The sequence below is a fragment of the Grammomys surdaster genome, unplaced genomic scaffold (genome assembly GCF_004785775.1).
Source record: "Grammomys surdaster isolate TR1022 unplaced genomic scaffold, NIH_TR_1.0 125698, whole genome shotgun sequence".
NCBI lineage: Eukaryota > Metazoa > Chordata > Mammalia > Rodentia > Muridae > Grammomys > Grammomys surdaster.
Genome location: NW_021620534.1, coordinates 330,350 through 351,493, shown reverse-complemented (window position 1 = coordinate 351,493; position 21,144 = coordinate 330,350). Strand labels below are relative to the sequence as shown.

Here is a 21,144-nt window from a genome sequence, read left to right as displayed (position 1 = left end):
AGTGCTGAAGATCTGAACTCAAGTTCTCATGTGCTTGCACAGCAGACAGTTTTCCAAATGAGCAAACTCTCCAGCCCTCACTATAGCTAACTTTAAAAGAAAAACTAAACAAAGACTGAACCTGCGCTTGGGGAGACAGCTAAGTCTGGTAAAATGCTTGGCATGTAAACATGAAGACCTGAGGTCAGACCCAAAAATCTACTAAAAAGGCATGAGGGTACACACTTATAATCCCAGCACTGGAGAGAGGTGGCAGAGACAGACAGATCCCTAGGGTTCATTGGCAGGGTAGCCTAGTCTAATTAGCAAGCTCCCAGCAGGTGTCAAGGAGCAATCCTGTCTCATACAACAAGGCAGACAGCTCAGGAGTGACCCCTGATGCTGACCTCTAGTTCCCACACACAGGAGCACAGATGTGCACACTCAACTGCATACACATTTACACCCACATATAAATACAAACACAGAAAACAAAACCCTGAATCTCCTCAAAGTTCTTAGCCAATTTTATCCTCAAAATGGATTCCTATTTTCTCACTTCCCTTGCTTGCCTAAGGATTCTTATTCCGTTCACCATTTGCCATGAAATACAACTGGTCAAAAAGAGCACAGGAATGTCAGGCACCTGGGTTGAGTTTTAGAGAAAGGGGGCAAGAATGATTCATCTAACATTCTAAAAGGTTTTCTCACCTGTTTTCCAGATCTTTTTGGAGGTTCAGCTTTTCACCTACCAGCACATCGATCTTGGATTTTGATTCCTTGAGTTGCTTCTGTAACGACTGCAATGCATTTCACAGTAAAATAAGTAACTCTCCTAGGGGATTATTTTGCTTTATGAAAAGATATTTGTCAGTTCTCTGTTCTCCGTACCATCAGAACGCCTTTATAATTTGATGAGGCACCCAGGTTTATGTAGTCTTTTTCTTCTGACTGACTGTCGTCTTCCTCACTCTGCCTGTGGAAAGACAAACACACTGCATCTTGTGGAACTCTATCCTTAAAGAGAACATGTAGCTAACAAAACTGAAGCAAGGGCTTAATAACTTACACATGGAAATCCCAAGTTCCCACTTGTCTACAAAGAACAGTATCACATCACAGCAACTATCTAATCTTAGAGTGGTCTGTTTACTAACTCTTCACTTAGAATGTGTGAGGACAAGAAAACTTTGTCCTGGGACACAAGAGGGGGTGAAAAATACTTGAACAAACAAACAGAATACAAATGGAACATTTCCTAGTCTTTTTGAAAATACACTGTACACATACTGTTTATTCCTTTTGCTACTTTCAAGTCATAAAAAGTCTAAAGAAAAACCGTAGAGCGTACATGGCTAACTGCACAGTGCACAGCACACCTCATTTACCCTGTGCTTCAAACTTCTGAGATTACTGGTCATTCCTAAAGGTGCTCACTTTCCTGCTAGTGTATTCATCTAACTGAACAATCCTTTGTTTTACCATTGAAAACTGCCGTCTGTGTGCAGAACCTCTGGGTTCCCTTCCCACTCGCCTCTGCCTCACAGTGACAGCGCATGCTCACCTCTCTCCTCAGCCCATCTAAGGTCCTCCGCCTCACAGTGACAGCGCATGCTCACCTCTCTCCTCAGCCCATCTAAGGTCCTCAGCCTCACAGTGACAGCGCATGCTCACCTCTCTCCTCAGCCCATCTAAGGTCCTCCGCCTCACAGTGATAGCGCATGCTCACCTCTCTCCTCTGTCTGTCCACTGTCCTCATCTCTCTCCTCAGCCCATCCACGGTCCTCTGCCTCACAGGGACAGCGCATGCTCACCCCTCTCTCCTCAGCCCATCCACGGTCCTCTGCCTCACAGTGACCGTGTACACTACTATGCCTTACACTTCCTTACATGGTGTTCATGTAATCTTCCCATGGGACTATCAGGACAGCTCTCAAGCCAGCTGGGGATTCACTATGTAGCCGAGGCTGGCTTCACACTTGTAGGTATCCCCTTTCCTTGGCTATCTCAGCCTACAGAGAGCTAGGATTAGAGATGAACTACCACATCCAGCTATATGCCTGATTTTTCACTGACATTCTATCTTTAGCATTTAAATTTACATAACTATGTTTTACTCTGCCCCACAGCCAATGTACTATATGTCCATACACTTCATGAATGTACTTATTATCCAGTGGATATATAACAATGTTTCAACAAAATAAAAGGAAATACACTTTTGTTGTTTCATGTAAATACCGTACATTCTAACCTAAGCAGTAAAATACAGTCTTATAGACCTTTATTAAAAGAACTTCAGCATGAATCTATGAGGAAGATGTGACGGGGAACCCAGAATTTGGGGGGGGGGAGAGAAATGGATGGTAAACAGTTTTGAAATACACTGTATAGAGATATCAAATTCACACAGAATAAAAAATATTATATTTGGAAAAGAACTTTAGAATTATATAAAGACTTCTATATCATAAAGTCTCAAAAGCTATAGAAACTTCAATGCATAATTATAAAAATATAAAAAATAAAAATTATTTTATACCTTTGTATATGAAGTTTTCTAAGTTTACATTCATAATAATCAATTAGACAAAGCAATCTAGAAAACAAGAAATATGTTCAGTTATTTTCAAAAGGTAGTATTTACTAAACTTTCTACATAACCTCAAACTACAAAAATAAAAATACAGACTAGGGATGGAGAGATGGCTTAGCACTTTAGAGAGGATACTGCAGGGTTAGAGAGATTTGCTGCTCTTTCAGAGGACACAGGTCTGATTACTAACTTACACAGTGGCTCACAATCATCCATAACTGCAGTTCTAAGGGATCCAATGCTTTCTTCTCAACTCCACAGGCACAGGCTCACATGTGGGACATACACAAACATATAGGCAAAACACTCATACACAAAAAATAAATTTTAATTTTTTCTTTAAGACTTATTTATGTGGGTATGTACAACTTGTGTTCACGTGTTCGCGGAGCCCAGAAGAAGGCATCTGATCCCCTGGAGCCAGAGTTACAGGGAATTGTGAGCCACTATGTGGGTGCTGGGAATAGAATCCAGGTTTTCTGCAAGAATACCAAGGACTCCCAACCTCTGAGCCATCCCTCCAGGCCTAAAAAATTTTAAAGTGTATACTACTCTTGCAGAAGATCCAATTTCAGTTCTCGGCACACATAGGGTAGTACACAGCCACCTGTAGCTCCAGCCCTGGAGGTTTCCAATGGCTCTGGAAACCTGCTCGCAAGCACATATACCCACACACATGCATACATACACATTACTAAACATTACTAAAAAGCAAATCTTTAGCACAGATTGCCTGGCAAACTTAAAATTTTTAAATAATTCTTGCCAGAAACAAGTATTACACTGAGCCCTATGTGTGTGTGTATATGTGTGTGTGTGCACGTGTGTGTGCATGTGTGTGTATGTATGTATATATATGTGTGCATATATCTATATATCTATATAGATATAGATATAACTTCCATTAATATATTTTGTAAGCACTTTACTCACTTTATTAAATACATATTCTTCCTGTCCCAACAATCCTATCTCTGGCAATCTCCCTCAGAAATATCTGCCCAAGTCTTAGTCGTTAAGGGAACTTGCTTCTCTTACTTGGGACCTGAGTTTGATTCCAACACACCATATGGCAACTCACAACTATCTGGAATCCTAGTTCCAGGGGATCCAACACCTTCTTCTAATCTCTGCATACATATATTTGTATATATGTATACATATATACACACACACATGCACACACTCAGACATGTGCCCCCCCACATGCATGTACACATACATGCACAATACAAACGGACACACACATACACAAAATGATGAACTAGAAAAAAAAGGAGAAAAGGAGATTTCTGTAGGAAAAGATCTAACCATCATCAAGAAAAAAATTAGCTGAAAAAAAAATCAACCTAGTTCCATTATCATCCTATGTACTAGGCATTACTGTTTATCCAAGACTGAATGAGGAACTCTTCTGCAGAGATGGGCAAACACTCTCTTTTGAGTGACAACACGCTCTTCCTCCTCTTTGACAAATCTGTGGATCTCCTTTTTCAAAGAAGCAATGGTCTCGTCTTGCTCTGTTCGGTTTTTCTTATAATGCTGGCACTTCATCTGTGAGAACATTGTAAAAGCGTAACTATGATGAGACATGTAGGACATACTGTCTCATTATACCTGTGTCACCATCTTCACTGGGCTGTTTCATTCAGTAGCATCAAGCCTGCTTAAAATTGATGCAAGGGATATTAATGTCACAAATGTGAAAACGTATAAAATAAGGGAACTATGTTGACTGCATGCAATCAAGGTTAAATAATCAGTAAGGGTTTTAAGAATCTATGAAGCCAATATAATTTGTTATTTTAATAGTTTTATGAGACCAAGTCTCTATGTAGTCCAGGCTAGCTTCCATCCTGCATACTGTTTCAAAGAACCAGCTCCTGGTTTCGTTGACACTTTGTACAGTTCTTTTTGTTTCTACTCAATTGATTTCAGCCCTGAGTTTGGTTATTTCCTGCAGTCTACTCCACTTGGGTGTATTTGCTTCTTTTTGTTCTAGAGCTTTCAGTTGTGCTGTCAAGTTGCTAGTGTATGCTCTCTCCAGTTCTTTTTGTAGGCACTTAGAGCTATGAGTTTTCCTCTTAGCACTGCTTTCATTGTGTCCCATAAGTTTTGGTATGACGAGCCTTCATTTCATTAAATTCTAAAAAGTCTTTTAATTTCTTTCTTTATTTCTTCCTTGACCAAGTTATCATTGGGTAGAGTGTTTAGTTTCCACGTGTATGTGAGTTTTTCATTGTTTTTGTTATTATTGAGTATCCATCCCATGGTCAGTCACCAAAGGTAGATGCTGATGTGGATGCCAGGAAGATGCTGACAGGAGCCTGATATAGCTGTCTCCTTAGAGGTCTGCCAGAGTCTGACATATTCAGAGGCAGATGCTCACAGCTAACCACTGAACTGATCAAGGGGTTCCCAATGGAGGAGTTAGAGAGAAGGAGCTGAAGGAGCTGAAAGGGTTTGTGGCTCCATGAGGAGAGCAACAATACCGACCAACCAGAACTCCCAGGGTCTAAACCACCAGCCTGTGAGCATCCGCCTCACAGCTAATCATTGAATTGATCATGAGGTTCCCAATGGAGGAGTGAGAGAGAAGACTGAAGGAGCTGAAAGGGTTTGCAGCCCCATGGGGAGAGCAAAAATACCAACTAACCAGAGCTCCCAGGGTCTAAACCACCAGCCTGGGAGCACATAGGAAGGGACCCATGGCTTCAGATGTATATGTAGGGGAGGATGGCCTTGTAAGGCATAGGTGGGAGAAGAGGTCTTTGGTCCCCTGAAGGCTGGATGCCCCAGTGTGTGAGAATTTGAGGGTGGAAAGGTGGGTGGGGGCACATCCTCATAGAAGCAGGAGGAGGGGGGATGGGATTGGTGGTTCCTGGGTTGGGGGGAAGTGGGGTAAGGGGATAACATCTGAAATGTAAATAAAATATCCAATAAAAACTAAAAAAAAAATTTTAAAAGAAAATTTAAAAATTTAAAATGACCTATGGATTGCAAATGATGTAGTCAGTTGAGACACCCAGGCAAAGGGGGAGACTATAAATCCAGAATAGGTCCACAACCAGGAGTAATCAGTATGTGCCTTAGGTTTATAAACACGATATCACTTTTAAAACAAAACACTCATGGTCAAGTACATGGTCATTTGTCCAAGGTGTCAAATTTATTGAAAATCAGCAACCCTCAAAGGGGTAATAGTCTTAGTTGCTGGTAGTATACCCTCTTCTAGTGACCATGAATTATACAGTAATCCATCCTTTGCCTTAGCCCTCCATGAAAGCGGGCATGACCTCAATAGCTAAGTGATGAAGATGCCAGTGTGTAAGTAGCCAAAATCTAGAAGTAATCATTGGGGTTGATATTGTTCTCGGCATATATTCATTAAACAGTGATAAGGTTCATAAGAATATTTTTGTGTATCATGTATTCTGACAATGCTCACCTGTGTACCTCTGTATCTTTTTTCCCCCACTGTTCATTCCCCCAGTATGACTTCAACTTTCAAGACATGCATGCATGCATGCACACACGTATGCACACTACAATAAGCATAGACATATAAGTGTCTGTGGTACATTAACCTACGGTCTTTGGAGTATACCCAGGAAGAGTATAACTGGATCATATGGTAGTTTATTTTTAGTTTCTTGAGGAACCTCCACATTAATTTCTACAGTGGCTTAGCTAGTTTAATTTCTATTCCCTTTGGTAAAGGGTCTCTTTTTTTCCAAATCTTCATTATCACTTGTTGTTACTTGCTTTCTTAATGATTGGCATTCTAACTAGGGTAAAATATGATCTCAATGTGGTTGTAATTATTTGCATTTCCTTGGTGGCTAAGGGTGTTGACCATTATGTGTCTATTTATGAGTCACTAGTACTTCAATCTTTTGAGAAAAGTCTGTTCATTAATTAGCCTATTTATCAACTGATTGTGTTTGGATTTTTTTTGTCTTTTGTTTTTTTAGGCAGGGTTTCTCTGTATAGTCCTGGCTGACCTAGAGCTAACTATGTAGTTCAGGCAGGCTGGCCTGGAACTCAGAGATCCTCCTACCTCTGTCTCTTGAATGCTGGGATTAAAGGCATGTGACACCACTCCTGCCTGCATCTTTATATATTCTACATAGTAATTCACAGCTAGTATAGTTTTCTTCCCTTCTACTGAGTATTATGAGGCATTTACAGTGAAATATGAGCTCATTACAGGGCAATATGAGATCTATTCAGGCACTGTTACCTATATACAGGACACACAGCTCTAAACATGGTACTATGGCTGCTATAAAGTAGACTTCGATTTACAAGTGCAGGAAAACCCCTGTGCGGGTACAATGAGCTATGCAGGTGCAGGATGAGATACTGAAAGGCTCAATGGTTTAAGAGCACTTCCTGTTCTTCTAGAGGACCTGAATTCAGTTTCCAGCATCCATAACCATCAGCTCACAAACTTCTGTCAATTCCAGTTCCAGGAGACCGAATACCCTTCTTCTGATGTCCAAAGGTACCCATACATTCATAGCATACAATCACATAGACACATACATGAATCTTTTAGGGATACTCATGAAACTACAACATGTAGCTATACAAATGAATCTCAAAATAGGGTACTAAATAGAAAAGATCCCCTATTAACATTACTGGCCCATGCCAATGTTAAGTGTTTTCTTCTAACAATCTATCCAGATACCTCAAAGCATTTGGATTTCCTTGACCTCTTTGCCACAGACATACAACATGAAAATTACCTGGGACTATGATGAACTGTTTCAAAACTAACCATGAAATAATAATTATAAATATGTAATTCAATACAATACCTGTAACATTTTATATTCCTTTTGAAGTTCTTTCATTCTATTTTGTTCCTGGCAAACCCTGTTTAGGGATTCATCTTCCAATTCACCAATTTTGGACTTCACACTGTCCATAATCTGCTGCAGGTCATTGGCTCGCTGTTCCTGGTGTGTCGCTCGGTTCTGTTCTAGCTGAAGTTCACTTCTAATTAACAGACACAATTCCTTCCTTCAGTGTTAAAAATAAACCATATCATACATGCCATATAATAGCTTACTTTCCAAAATGTCTTCATGTTCTTAATATTTCTTATTTTGTTTTGGTGCTGAGAATCAAAAATTAGCATAATTAGCACTGAACTGCAGCCCAGCCCCAACACTTCTATCTTCTGATAGGTCTGTGGCCATGTCTCTGACATATCCAATCTCGTTCACCTTATAGGAGAAAGTAACAGAAGAAACAGAGGGTGCCATTACACAGCAATGCTAAGTGTTACAGGAGAGAGTAACAGAAGAAACAGAGGGTGCCATTACACAGCAATGCTAAGTGTTATAAGAGACAGTAACAGAAGAAACAGAGGGTGCCATTACACAGCAATGCTAAGTGTTACAGGAGAGAGTAACAGAAGAAACAGAGGGTGCCATTACACATCAGTGCTAAATGCTACCTCCATCTACTCAATGTTTGCACATTTATCTGTAAAAACATTGTTATGTTTTACATCTAATACAAAGGAAATTTTAGGGGGCTGAAGAGATGTTTCAGTGGTTAACAGCACTGGCTACTATTCCAGAGGACCCAAATTCAGTTACCAGTGCCCACACAGTGGTTCACAATCATTTATAACTCCCGTTCCAGAGGATCTCATACCTTCTTCTGAACACCGAGGGTTCAGGCAACCACATGATACACTTACATGCATGCTAACAGAAACAATCATACACATAAGACGTAAAACAAAAAATCTAAGTATAATGACATTTCAGGATGCTCTTCGGAGAGCTGTGTTTAGAACGCATGCAAACAATCCCAGGGCACTCCCCGCTTCCTTACTTAAGCTGCTGGTTGGTCTCTACGAGCTCCCGTATCATGCTCTGATGACGTTTTGCTTCTTCCATCAACGTTTTCAAAATCTGCCTCATTCTTTGTGATGATTGTTTGTCAAAAACAATGAAATCTGCATTGTAAAAAATTGGATGTGTATATATACATAGACACACACACAGTTACATACATATATATGAATGAGATGGTAAAAACCAAAGGAGAGGTAAAGCCATTTTAAGATGAAAAAAAAAAAAAACTTCTTAAAGAAATCTATGTTTTGTACCTAACAAATGAACAGGATGTAGTTACCTCTGAGATCGGCTCCTTTGACGAGGCACAAAGGTTTGAAGCCATGCATCATCAACAGCCCATTGATGCTTTCCCATTCTGCTTCCTCCTGCTGCAAGCACAGCAGAGAAAAAAGGAATCACTTTAAGATGTGGGGAAAAACCTTCTATGTGATTTCCTATGTTTTTAGAAAAGAACCCTTTCTCCAAAGACTTGATTTTAGATGTGCATGTTTGTGTGTCTGCATGTAGGTAGAGCACATTAAGTTCAGGTGCCTGCAAAAAACGAAAAAGCCCTTGAGTTTGAGGTGGTTCTGAGCCATATGACATGGCTGCTGTGTTCTTCTGAAGACTATCAAGCCATCTCTCTAGCAATCAAAAGGTTTTATACATTTTTTTTCTCCAGATAGGGTCTCACTATGTAGCCCTGGCTAGACTCAAGCCTTGAAATTAAAGACATGTGACTGCCTCTGCTTCCCAAGTGCTGGAATGAAAGATGTGCGTGTCATGCCTGGATTTAATATGAAATTGTATGTATTAAATTAAAAGTAAAACAGATGTTTTTAATAAAATTAACAACAGAAAAGAAATATGCAAATGAGTAAATTATTGCATTATACAAAATATTTACATGTAGGCCTTAATGGGAAATTAAAACAAAAACAACTTGCAATTTCAGTGAAACAGATAAGTCTAATTAAATAAGATCGGGCTATAGTCAGAGGACACAACTGAAAATGGAAACTAGGCACTGTGAACAAGTATCCCTTTAACAATGTGAGGCCTGGCTAGGGAAATGGCAGCTTCTAAAGGGACAGGCTCTGGGCATGTTGCTTTTATGACCTTCAACAGTGAGGTTAAACAAGTAGAAGAGAGATTAGGTTCTACATCCAAAACTCAAGACTGAAAGATTGATCTGTCCAGGTTCCTCTTTCATGTGAACCCATTTGAGATTGTTCAGCTATTCCCCAAGTGACAGATAAAGAAATTAAGGTGAGGTTTCGGCAGCTGTGTGATATTGGTGTGTCCTGACAAAAATCAAGACAGTGTGGTCTGAGCACAAGAGGCTTCTGAAGCTGCGGACAAAGCTTACAAGTTACTCCTGTATCAGGAACAGAAGGCGGCTCCAGATATAATTCAGGCAGAAAAAAAACACATTGTTAAGGGACAGGGGATTAAAAGAAGTAAAGCCTACAGATGTAGAGACTGGTCCTGAACTGTTCAAACAAGCGCTATACAAAAAATCATGAAATGGTTTGCTGAACTGCACATTAAGAGAGAGAAGCCAAAGACACAACATGGAGAAAGTGACAAAGTGGGGACTGAAACTCAAGGAAAAGTCAATGAGAAAAGTCAAGATTGCCGGGCAGTGGTGGGGCACACCTTTAATCCCAGCACTTGGGAGGCAGAGGAAGGCAGATTTCTGAGTTCAAGGCCAGCCTGGACTACAGAATGAGTTCCAGGACAGCCAGGGCTACAAGAGAAACTCTGTCTCGAAAAACCAAAAAAAGAAAAAGAAAAGAAAAAAGTCAAGATGGTCAAGTACATAATGAATGAAATCTGCAAGCAAACACCAAAGGAGAAAAAATGAAGAGTCAGACCTTCCTAAGGCCACTCAAGGTCAAAACAGAGCATGAGTGGCCAGCTGGGTCACAGCGACAGAACTGAGGGCTCATTCTTTCCTCCCATTCCCACCAACTTAGAAAAACATGCTCATAACCAACCATCTGTAATATGGGTTCCAAGAGATCCAATACCTCCTCTGACCTTACCTCTCCAGGCTCCTGCACACACACACATACACACACACACACACACACACACACACACACACACACACACACACGTTGGCACACAAGCATACATGTATTTTTTAAAACTGAAAAACTGGAATAAGTTACCCTGATAGTTTCCTAGCATGGTTCACAGTCAGACATCTTTATGATTATTTATATTTTCCCTCTATATAAATATTTATATTTATATTTTCTTATACACAACTTTCCTCTCACTTATTCCTAAGGTTTCTGGTCACACAGCTTGACTACTTTGGTGGATAAAAGACTAAAATTATCACTGATGTCCTAAAAGCTAAAATCATGGTGTGAATATTTCAAAGGATTTCTATCCACTAAACTTATCAAAAACAAAAGGCTTTTGCTTATGACGCCTCTTGTATATTGCATGAACATGAATGTGTACATATGTAAAGGCTAGTTGGGGGGCATTAAAATATCTTGGTCTGTCACTTCCTACTATAGTGTCTCTGACTAAATCTTGAAGTAGGCTGGTGGACAGCAAACTCCGGCAATCTTCCTATATCTATACCAATCTGCCCACCTATCATCCCTAATAGCACTACAGAAATAGCCATGACCACACCGCAGGGTTCTGGGGACTTAAATGCAGGTCTCATGTTTACACAACCTTACTCATTGAGCTATCTTCCAGGCATTATCTTGTATCTTAAGAGAAAGAAAATAGCAATTGTTTTTTACAGATACTAAAAATAGAGACCTGAAGAACTAGCTCAGGGTTAAGAGCACATTACTCCTCTGCTCTTAAAGTGGACCCAAGTTCTGTATCAGGACTCATGTCAGCTCAGAACTGCCTGAAATTCCAGCTTCAGAGTGAATTCAATGCCTCCAGCCTCTATAAGAACCATATGCATACCTCCCCTCCACACACACATAATCAGAAACAATAAAAATATGACAGTCCTTATTCTGGAACTTTTCAGTTATTTAACCAATCTTTTTAAAAAGGATTTGTAATTACATGTTCTTGTGTGTGTGTTCCAGGGTTAGGGTGAAGTTGGGGGTAGTGGGGAGAGAACAGTGTGTCCAAGTGAGTGGAGGTGGCTGCAGAGGCCAGAAGAGAGTGTTGGATTCCCTGGAGCTGGAGCTGCAAGTGATTGGGAGCTGCATACTGTAGGAGCTGGGAATTAGGCTCAGGTTCTCTAGAAAAGCAGTATACCCACCCTCTTAACCATTGAGGCATCTCTCCAACCCCACTAACCTTTTAAAGACAATTTTTCATATTTGTACACTTAGCAGCCTTTTGAATGTACTTTGAAAAATAGTGACCTAAAATATTTTGAGTTTACCTGTTTTTCAATCACGAGTCTGTTTGATAAAAGACTAGAATCCTGGGCTTTAGAAGCTACTGCAGACGGCAGTTCTTTTGTAGAAACTGAAGTAGAGCTGGGCAATAAAAACATTTGAGTTCCCTAGATGAAAAGAGAAAAAGTGCAACAGAAGTTACAAGAGGCCGGGGCTATAGCTCAGTTGGCAGAATGCTTGTTTATCATACGGACAGTGCTGGGTTCATTCTCTAGTCTGATAAAACTAGTGTAGTGGTGCTCGCCTATACTCCAAGGCCTCAGGAGGTGTCAGCAGGAGGAACAGAACAGCAAAGTCATTCTTGGACACAAAGAAAATTGTTATGTAGGCTTACACTTGCTGAGACAAACCAACACCCATGTTCTCAGGCATGGTTTACTTTCTCAGTGAGTGCCTCTTTCCTTCTTAACCCTCATGCTTACAATCTCTAAGATGGGCATGGTGCCACACCTTTAATTCCAACATTTAGGAAGCAGAAGCAGGTGGATCTGAGTTCCAGGCCTGCCTGGTCAAAACAAACAAAATCTGTATTTAAAATGTCTTTTAATAATTTGTCCAGTTCGAGGCCAGCCTGGTCTACAGAGTGAGTTCTAGGACAGCCAGGGCTACACAGAGAAACCCTGTCTCAAAAAACAAAAACGAAACAATAATTTGTCCCCAAAAATAAATATTTAAAAGAATATACTAATCAGCTGGGCAGTGGTGGTGCACATCTTTGATCCCAGCACTTGGGAAGCGAAGGCAGGCAGATCTCTGTGAGTTTGAGGCCGGCCTGATCTACAGAGCAAGTTCCAGGACAGCCAGGGATATAGAAAGAAAACTTGTCTCAAACAAACAAACAAACAAAATCTACTTCCACTATTCCTATAGGGAAAATAAGGTTACCCTTATATAAATATTTACTTCTTAGATAACATGCCTGTACAATATTTATTTCAATAAATAAAATCCTATCTTAATCTGTTCTCTGGAATACAACATTCATGTAAAGAATAAGAGAAATAGCTATATATAGGTACACACACACACACACACACACACACGAATGAATCACGGGATCTCTCCATGTTGCCCTGGCTGTCTAGATCTTACTATGTAGACCAGGCTGGCCTTAAACTCGAAGATCACCTGCCTCTAACTCTAGGTGCTAGAATTTACAGGTATGTGCCAACATGCCTAGTCCAAGATATTTTGAAAAGATTATGAGGCTACTGAACTGTTAACATTAAGGAACTTCTATTGAAAAATCTATTTTTTTTTTTTTTTTGGTTTTTCGAGACAGGGTTTCTCTGTGTAGCCCTGGCTGTCCTGGAACTCACTCTGTAGACCAGGCTGGCCTCGAACTCAGAAATCCACCTGCCTCTGCCTCCCAAGTGCTGGGATTAAAGGTGTGTGCCACTATTGCCTGGCCTATTGAAAAATCTAAAAGGACTTTGTCTAATCAGTTGATCAGTTCACTGGACTACAAGGAGAGACACAAAAAACTTTGTTACACAGTCTTGATTTCTAAGTATATCAGGTGCCAGGAACAAGAATTTCTGTTTGGCCCACAAAAAAAAAAAAAAAAAAGTTTATAGCCAGTCTATTTGCAATGTAAGACTACTATTCTGGGGAAAAGAATTCCTGACATGTAGATAAAACTTTCTGGGGGGTGGGGGGAGTCAGATTCATTAGCATCACAGAATCTGAAAGTTACTTAAAACTAACTCCCTAGCTAGCAGGGACATGTGAGGGAGAGTGGACTAAGTCAGGAAAGACCCCTGAGCAGGAGCAGCAATTCCAAGGAGCAGCAAATCAACCACACATGTCAGGGAGTGAGAAGGTCGTGATACTGTCGATACCTGAAAGAATTGTTCCAGGTTCCCAGGTAGTATATAAACTAGACACTGTAGATCTACTGAGAAATCTGTCTTAGAAGAAGACAGATTTAGAAGTGTAGCTAGTTCATCCTTGACCTTCAAGGCTTGAGTCTTGGAAACCTGGGCAGGGGTGATGAAGAAATAAAGGACACAGAGCTCCGCATGCAGTGCAGCTGGAGTCTGGTGGGGTTCTCTAGCACCACCACTACAACCTGGAGCCTTGCAGCATGTATTAGGTACAGCATGGGGGAAGTCTTAGCTCTAGGTAAGCAGTCTCAGGCTGTAAGGATACAGGAGAAAGCCCCAGTTGCTAGTCACTGTACAAACTGATCAATCTTTCCTAAACAGGCATTGTGACTCCTGACTCCTGACTCCTGAGGAAAACTTCAGCCCAACCTACATCATTAGGTTAACATCGCTGCCTATTTCCCATGGACCAGTTGGTCTCCAAATCCTCAACAGGCCTTGTTCATATCAAAACACACACTCACTCAGGATTTCCTCCACTCCCTAGCACAGACAAAGCTCTGGGCTGTGTCCTTAGCTCTGCATAAGTAGGGTGTAGCATGGTAAATGTCTATAATCCCAGCACTCAGGAGGTAGAGGGAGGAGAACCAGAGTCCAGGATTAGCTACATAGCAAAGTCAACATCAGCTTTGGGTAATGAGACCCAGTCTAAAATAGAGATTATAATTAAGATAAAGGCAAAAAATTACTTCTCTTTTGTAGACATTTACTAAAACTCAAGAGCTGAGAAAATGAATACAAAATACAAAAGCCACACCAACTTAAAGTTGTGCCTCGGAGGAGCTTAACTCTCAAGGTAAGTGTGGACAAGAAGAAAGAGGCTCTCCATTAACCTAGACTCTGGCTTCCCTCTTCTAGACTATTCAGTCGCTCAAGATATACTGAATGAATAGCACTTCCAAGCACTTAGCAGAAGCAGATGAGATCCTCTCTGAGGGCCTGGAATTGTTAACATTAAAAAAAACAAATGTTTCACCTCAACTAACTGTCCAAGATAACCAAAGCATACAAGGAGTAAGATCCAAAAGAGCATGTAGGCTCAGAGTTATAATCCCAGCACTCAGAAGACTGAGGCAGGAGGATCACCACAAGTTTGGGGTCTCCCTGGGCTTAGCAAAGGTTTCTATTGCTGTGATAAAACACCTTGACCAAAACCAACTGGCAGAGGAAAGGATTTATTTCATTGTACAGCTCCACACAGTCCATCATTGGAGAAAGTCAGGGCAGGAACTGAAGCACAAGCCAGGAGGAGTGCTTGCTCCACCTACTTGCTTATACACGGGGGTGGCACCACCCACAATGGGCTGGGCCCTCCCACACCAATCGTTAAGACAATGCCCCTACAGGCCTGTAGGTAAGTACACTTTAGTAATTTACTTTATGCTGGCATATTTCCTCATGAAGAGAATCAAGTAGAGAGGGGCAAATATTGTCAATGACACCTGAGAATTGAATACACTATGACTTAAAATTTATTTAAAAGATTTTTCTTTGTGGATGGAGTAGTCAGTGGTAGAGGGCTTGCTTAGCATTCCTGAAGCCTGAGTTCAGTCTACACACACACACACACACACACACACACACACACACAAATACAAGGGGTAGGGGAGAGCCAAGTCTAAACAATTAGGTGACAAATGACATATGACAAATGACATATTAGCTCCTTGTCTTGTTACTATGAGAAAACAGCTAACAAGTGAAACGTAAGGATGAAAGGGTTAGGTTGTTTTCGGCTCACAGTTCAAGGGTACAAACCAGTGACCTTGGCACCTGGAGCATGAGATGGGAAACTGAGCAACACAAGCTCCTGCTCTGCTTACTGGTTTTCTCCTGTTATTTATTTAGTTCAGGATCCCAGCCCATGGAAAGGTAGCATATTTTGGAGGCCTTTCTAAATCATAAACCATAGCAAATCTAATAGAGGTAATTCTTCACACTATACCCAAAGACTTGTCTCCTAAGCAATTCTAGTTCCTGTTGAGTTGACAATATTAACCATCACAGATGGTGATAGCTTTTAGTAATTTTAATGCAAAAATAATCAGAAAATGAGAAATGGAGAACTCCAAAGCTTAAGGAACCCTGCTGATTGTATTCAGGGATCCTACAAATATTCATGTGGGGTTGGCCCGTTCCCCAGTGCGCTCATTTAAGAACTATATTGCTGAGGCTGGAGACATGGCTCAGCAGACAAAAGCACTTGCTCTTCTGGAGGACCTGAGTTTGGCTCACAGCACCCTTGTTAGGTAGCTCACAGCTGCCTGTAACTCTACTTCCAAGCAATACGACATTTGGCCTACAGAGCTAGCTCAGTGGCTAAGAGTATTTGTTGCTCTTCCAAAGGACCCAAAATTCAGATCCCAGAAACCTCATCTCACAGAACACAGCTGCCTGTAACTCCAGCTTGAGGAGATACATATCCTTTTCTGGTCTCCTCTGACACCCACAATTCTACGTATACACACACACACACACACACACACACACACACACACACAAATAAAACAAATAGGGCTGGAGAGATGGCTCAGTGGTTAAGAGCATTGACTGCTCTTCTAGAGGTCTTGAGTTCAATTCCCAGCAACTACATGGCAGTTCACAATTGTCTGCAACTCCAGTTCTGGGGAATCTGACACCCTCAAACATCAATGCACATAAAATAAATAAAATTTTAAAAGCAAAGCAAAATAAATCTTGCCTGTGATGGTAGTACACACCTTTAACCCCAGAAGCCAGGAAGCAAGAGGCAGAGGTAGGTGGATCTCTGTGAGTTTGAGGTCAGCTTGATCTATCTAGTGAATTCTAGGACTACATAGGCAAACTCTGTATTAAAATAAAATAGCCAGCAGTGGTGGTGCACACCTTTAGTCCCAGCAGTTGAGAGGCAGGAACTGGCAAATCTCTGAGTTGGAAGCCAGCATAGTCTACAGAGTGAATTCCAGGACAGCCAGGGATACACAGAAAAACCATCTCAAAAAAGACTTACTGAGTAGATAGATTCCCACTAGTCAAAATAAGATAATCTGAGTTTTAATAATGATGATCACCTAATCAACTAAAACCCAGCAAATATGTCTGCATCTATCATAATATTTTTTTTAATGAAAGAAAAACAAATGTCTTCAGAAGGTCAAGAATCAGGGCTGGGAATGTAGCTCAGAGGCACAGTGCTTGCTTAGAATGTGCAAGATTCTGAGTGTGATCCCTAGTATTGCAAAAAAACTAACTGGTAAAAAAAAAATCAACTCATCATTGTGAAATCAGTAAATTCAATCAAGGTCTAGCTGAATTTCCCATATTAAGTGTACAGATGCATGCCTGGAAACCTAACATGCAGGAAGACCAGAAGTTCAAAGTCATCCTCAGCTACATAGTGAGTTCAAGGCCAGCAGGGACTACAGAAGACCCTATCTGTTTAAAAAAAAAAAAAAAAAAGGGAAGGAAGAAAAAAGAAGAAAAAGGAAGGGAGGGAAGGAGGGAGGGAAGGAGAAAAAACAAAAGAAAAGAAGAAGTTCTCTTCTTCTTTTAAGAGCACTGACTGCTCTTCCAGAGGTCCTGACTTCAATTTCCAGCAACCATCCTCACAACCATCTGTAATGAGATCTGACGCCCTCTTCTGACATACTGATGTCCATGCAGATAGAGCACTCATACATAAAACAATGCTTGAAGAGAAGAGAAGAAAGAGAAGAGAAGAGAAGAGAAGAGAAGAGAAGAGAAGAGAAGAGAAAGTTGGCCAGGGCAATGGTGGGGCATGCCTTTAATGTCAGCATTTGGGGAGCTGGGATTAATTGTTATGCCTAGCTGCCTTGTGTTAAGGAGTTACTTCTAACCGATCAGCTGCTTTAATGACCACCTGAGCTGTCTTCAGGACAGTCATGCTATTGGGAATATTCCATAATCACTCTGAAGAACTGTTCCAGTTGCAAAGACCATGACAACACTACAATCACCAATGCTATCAGAGCTTCAACCCCTGAGTCAGGAGGCCTTTCTAAATCACAGCAGCTTCAGAAGGCATCTGAGACTGCGCTCCAGGCAAGGGGAGCGTGGCCAACTCCAACTGACTCTGATCACCTTGCAGCTGTTCTCACTCGGAAGGGAAGCAGGAGCACCTCCTCAGAGGCTGCAAAGGGGTTATGGTTGGCATAACATATGTTCATGAATGGTTCCCAATCAAGGAAGATGGCTAGTACATACATAAGGTTGTGACCAATGGAACTAGACACCATGCAACTGTGGGTATAATTGTCTCTTAGTTTCTTTCCCTGTGCTGTGATAAAATACTTTGACAAAACCAACTCGAGGGCTGACAAAACGGTTCAGTGAATTAAGCCACTTGAGGCCGAGCCTGACAACCCGAGTCCATGAACCCAGGACACAGAAGGTAGAGGGAAAGAACCAACTAGTCCAAACAAGTTGTCCTCTGAGCTCCACATGTGCAGGAGCATAAGCATATTGGCACATACAATATACAAGTAAATGTATTTTTATCTAATTGCTTTTTAAATTTTGGTTTTATGTGTTTTGAGACAGAGTCTTACTATGTAACCCTTCCCTGCCTTTGCCTCCTGAGTCCTGGGATTAAAGGTGTGTGATGTCTGTGATATGTTTTTTTAAAAAAATTTATCAATGAGTGTGATGGTGCACACATTTAATCCCAACATCTGGGAGACAGAGGCCGGCAGATATCTTTGAGTTTGAGGTTAGCGTGTTATTTGTTACTTAGTAAGTTCCAGGGCAGTTAAGGGTACACAGTGAGACCTTTTCTCATACAACCAACTTGAGAGAGGGGTTATTTTAACCCACAGTTCAAGGTATAACCCATTATGGCAGGAAGTCAAAGGCAGCAGAAGCTTAAAGCAGCTGGTTCCATCAAATCTGTAATCAGAAACTAGGAATGAATGCAAAGATGCTACTCAGCTAGCTCCCTTCTCCACTTGCAGGGAGTGGTACCATCCAGCTCTTGCTCTTCCCACCTCAACATAAGTTGGATAGTTCCCCACAGACATGCCAGAAGCCAGTCTCTACAAAGGGGATTCTACATGTGTCAAGTTAACAACACTAACCATCACAACTAATAAAATTACAGTCCATACCCAAACAAGCCAGGCCCCTCTTCTAGCTGCAGAAGCAAACCATTTTCTACCATTTCCAGGTTAGTCAGGAGGCTTCTCTCCCCAAGCGCCATGTTGTAATATTAGGCTCAATAAAGTCTTCTCCCAAATGATCTCGTGCCTACTTGTAGACTTCATTAAACTGGTTGTAGAAAGATGAGACAAAAATCCCCAAACTTCTAGCCCTGGCAAAGTCAGCCAAAACATTTCTGAAAGCTACCAAGAGCTAAGACAACAGGAGTCAGTGAAGAACGCAAAGACTCCTCTCACACCACTGAAAGCCAGGGGTGTGATACAAAGAACTATCACACTAGAAGCAGCTGAAGCGTTCCAGAGAACAACCCAGAGCAGAAAGAGTGAGATGCTAAAACCACCAGAGAGTGATGTACTATAAAAGCCAACGTGTCAAAGTTGAGGGTTTATGAGGAAGAGAAGGCAAGTGCTGAGGCCAGGGGGGCTGCCTGTCCCAGGAGCTACAAGAGTTCAAGATCACAGTTAAAGAGCCAAAGCTCCAGAGCTTAACTGCAGTGGCTCTGCTCAGTGTTGGCGCTCGTTCCCAAGGTGGAGCCTTATGCCTCTTGTCCAGGCTTCAACACTAAGGGAAGTGCTACTTGCCTATCCAAGATTTCTATAAAAGAAAAAGAGCTCACAGCCAGCAACTGGGGACAGGGGGACAGGCTTTCCAAAGCTTTTGTTTGTTTGTTTGTTTGTTTGTTTGTTTTTCGAGACAGGGTTTCTCTGTGTAGTCCTGGCAGTCCTGGAACTCACTCTCTACACCAGGCTGGCCTCGAACTCAGAAATCCGCCTGCCTCTGCCTCCTAAGTGCTGGGATTAAAGGCGTGCGCCACCACTGCCCGGCTAAAGCTTTCCAAATCTTTGCAAAAAAATGTTAGAGCAATACTAACCAAAAGAAAGCTAGTATATACTCTATAACTAGACTGCTTAGGGATTCTGACATACAATCATGGACTACTAATGCTTCTGTGCTCTGGTTTCATGAAAAAAAAAAAAGGATAATAGTATTGACTTCACAGAAGTACTGCAAAGACTAGAAGACTCACTGCACAGAGAACATAGAGTAGTACACACCTCACAGGACAGAGTTGCTATCTATTTAACTTTGTTAAAATTCAGTTTTCTTACTGAGTTTAAACTATTATTACACCGGGCGGTGGTGGCGCACGCCTGTAATCCCAGCACTTGGGAGGCAGAGGCAGGCGGATTTCTGAGTTCGAGAGTTCGAGGCTAGCCTGGTCTACAGAGTGAGTTCCGTGACAGCCAGGGCTACACAGAGAAACCCTGTCTCGAAAAACCAAAACAAAAAAACAAAAAAACAAAACAAAACAAAAAACTATTATTACTTGACAGAATTATCAGGTAGTCAAAAAACACGTAACTTATCATTTAGCACAATAACCAATAAATTTTACTTATGATCTCTCAATTGAGAAAAAACATGCAGTCATCTATTACATTGGACATACCTCAGTCATTGTGATTCCTCTGTAGTTTACACCTGTCGTTCAAGTTAATCTCAATAAAATAATCATCCAATGAGTCTTATGTCCAAAACTGGATCTTGATCTAGGTTTCAAAAAGATACAAGCCAAAGCCTTGAAATGTTCAGCCTGTCACTGAAAATGGTCAAGTTATTCACAAGGCACATATCTATGGTATGGATAACCACAGTCTGAAAAACTGCAACAAGAACAGCCTTCCCTCAAATTCCACCCCACTTTCCCTTGTCCTTCCTCCTATTGCTGTACTGAAACATGTGCTGGATATTCAAATCTATCATTCTGATATCTAGCTTCAAGGGAAGTTATCCTTGCTTGCAAGTGTATTTTATTCAAATAAAAGCAGGAAGCACAGAACTTATTTACACCTGTGGTCAAGCCCCCGTCCCCTGTAACTCCCAAGAGGTTTTCTGAGTTCTGAAAATGTTCATTAAAAAGTAATAGAAAAGTCTGTAAGCTTTTTCAAGAGCACATTTCCAATTATTACAAACTAACACAAAGTACTGCCTATTAATGCAAACATGCTAATCATTTATAGTAGTCTTTTCCCCACTCAGGCTATTAACAGGACATAGGTTTGGAACCTTGAAAGTCACAGGAAGAAGATAAACGCATCCTAGGACCAAGGCAGTGTAAAAAAGGAGAACATTACATGCCCATAACTTCCAGCTTTAGGTCTTAGGATGGAGGATCGTAAGTTCCAGACAGCCTAGTCTACATAGTAAAACCCTATCTCAAGAAAAGAAAGAAAGAAAGAAAGAAAGAAAGAAAGAAAGAAAGAAAGAAA

General features: G+C 41.1%; 1 protein-coding gene across 3 annotated transcripts in view; it reads right to left on the bottom strand.

The window, feature by feature from the left end:
- Positions 1-21,144, bottom strand: part of Cep70 (centrosomal protein 70) — a 43,111-nt gene that overhangs the window by 19,810 nt on the left and 2,157 nt on the right. For 2 of the 3 annotated variants that reach the window (XM_028788055.1, XM_028788057.1), the window contains exons 2-10: positions 20,325-20,424; positions 11,819-11,941; positions 8,735-8,825; positions 8,432-8,555; positions 7,402-7,582; positions 3,960-4,129; positions 2,522-2,578; positions 871-955; positions 691-779 (exon numbers count right to left, since the gene is read on the bottom strand). In XM_028788055.1, coding sequence (XP_028643888.1) covers positions 691-779; positions 871-955; positions 2,522-2,578; positions 3,960-4,129; positions 7,402-7,582; positions 8,432-8,555; positions 8,735-8,825; positions 11,819-11,941; positions 20,325-20,333 — 929 coding nt within the window. In that variant the 5' untranslated portion in view covers positions 20,334-20,424. The remainder of the gene's footprint in view (positions 1-690; positions 780-870; positions 956-2,521; positions 2,579-3,959; positions 4,130-7,401; positions 7,583-8,431; positions 8,556-8,734; positions 8,826-11,818; positions 11,942-20,324; positions 20,425-21,144) is intronic. The other variant, XM_028788056.1, reaches the window with a different exon arrangement.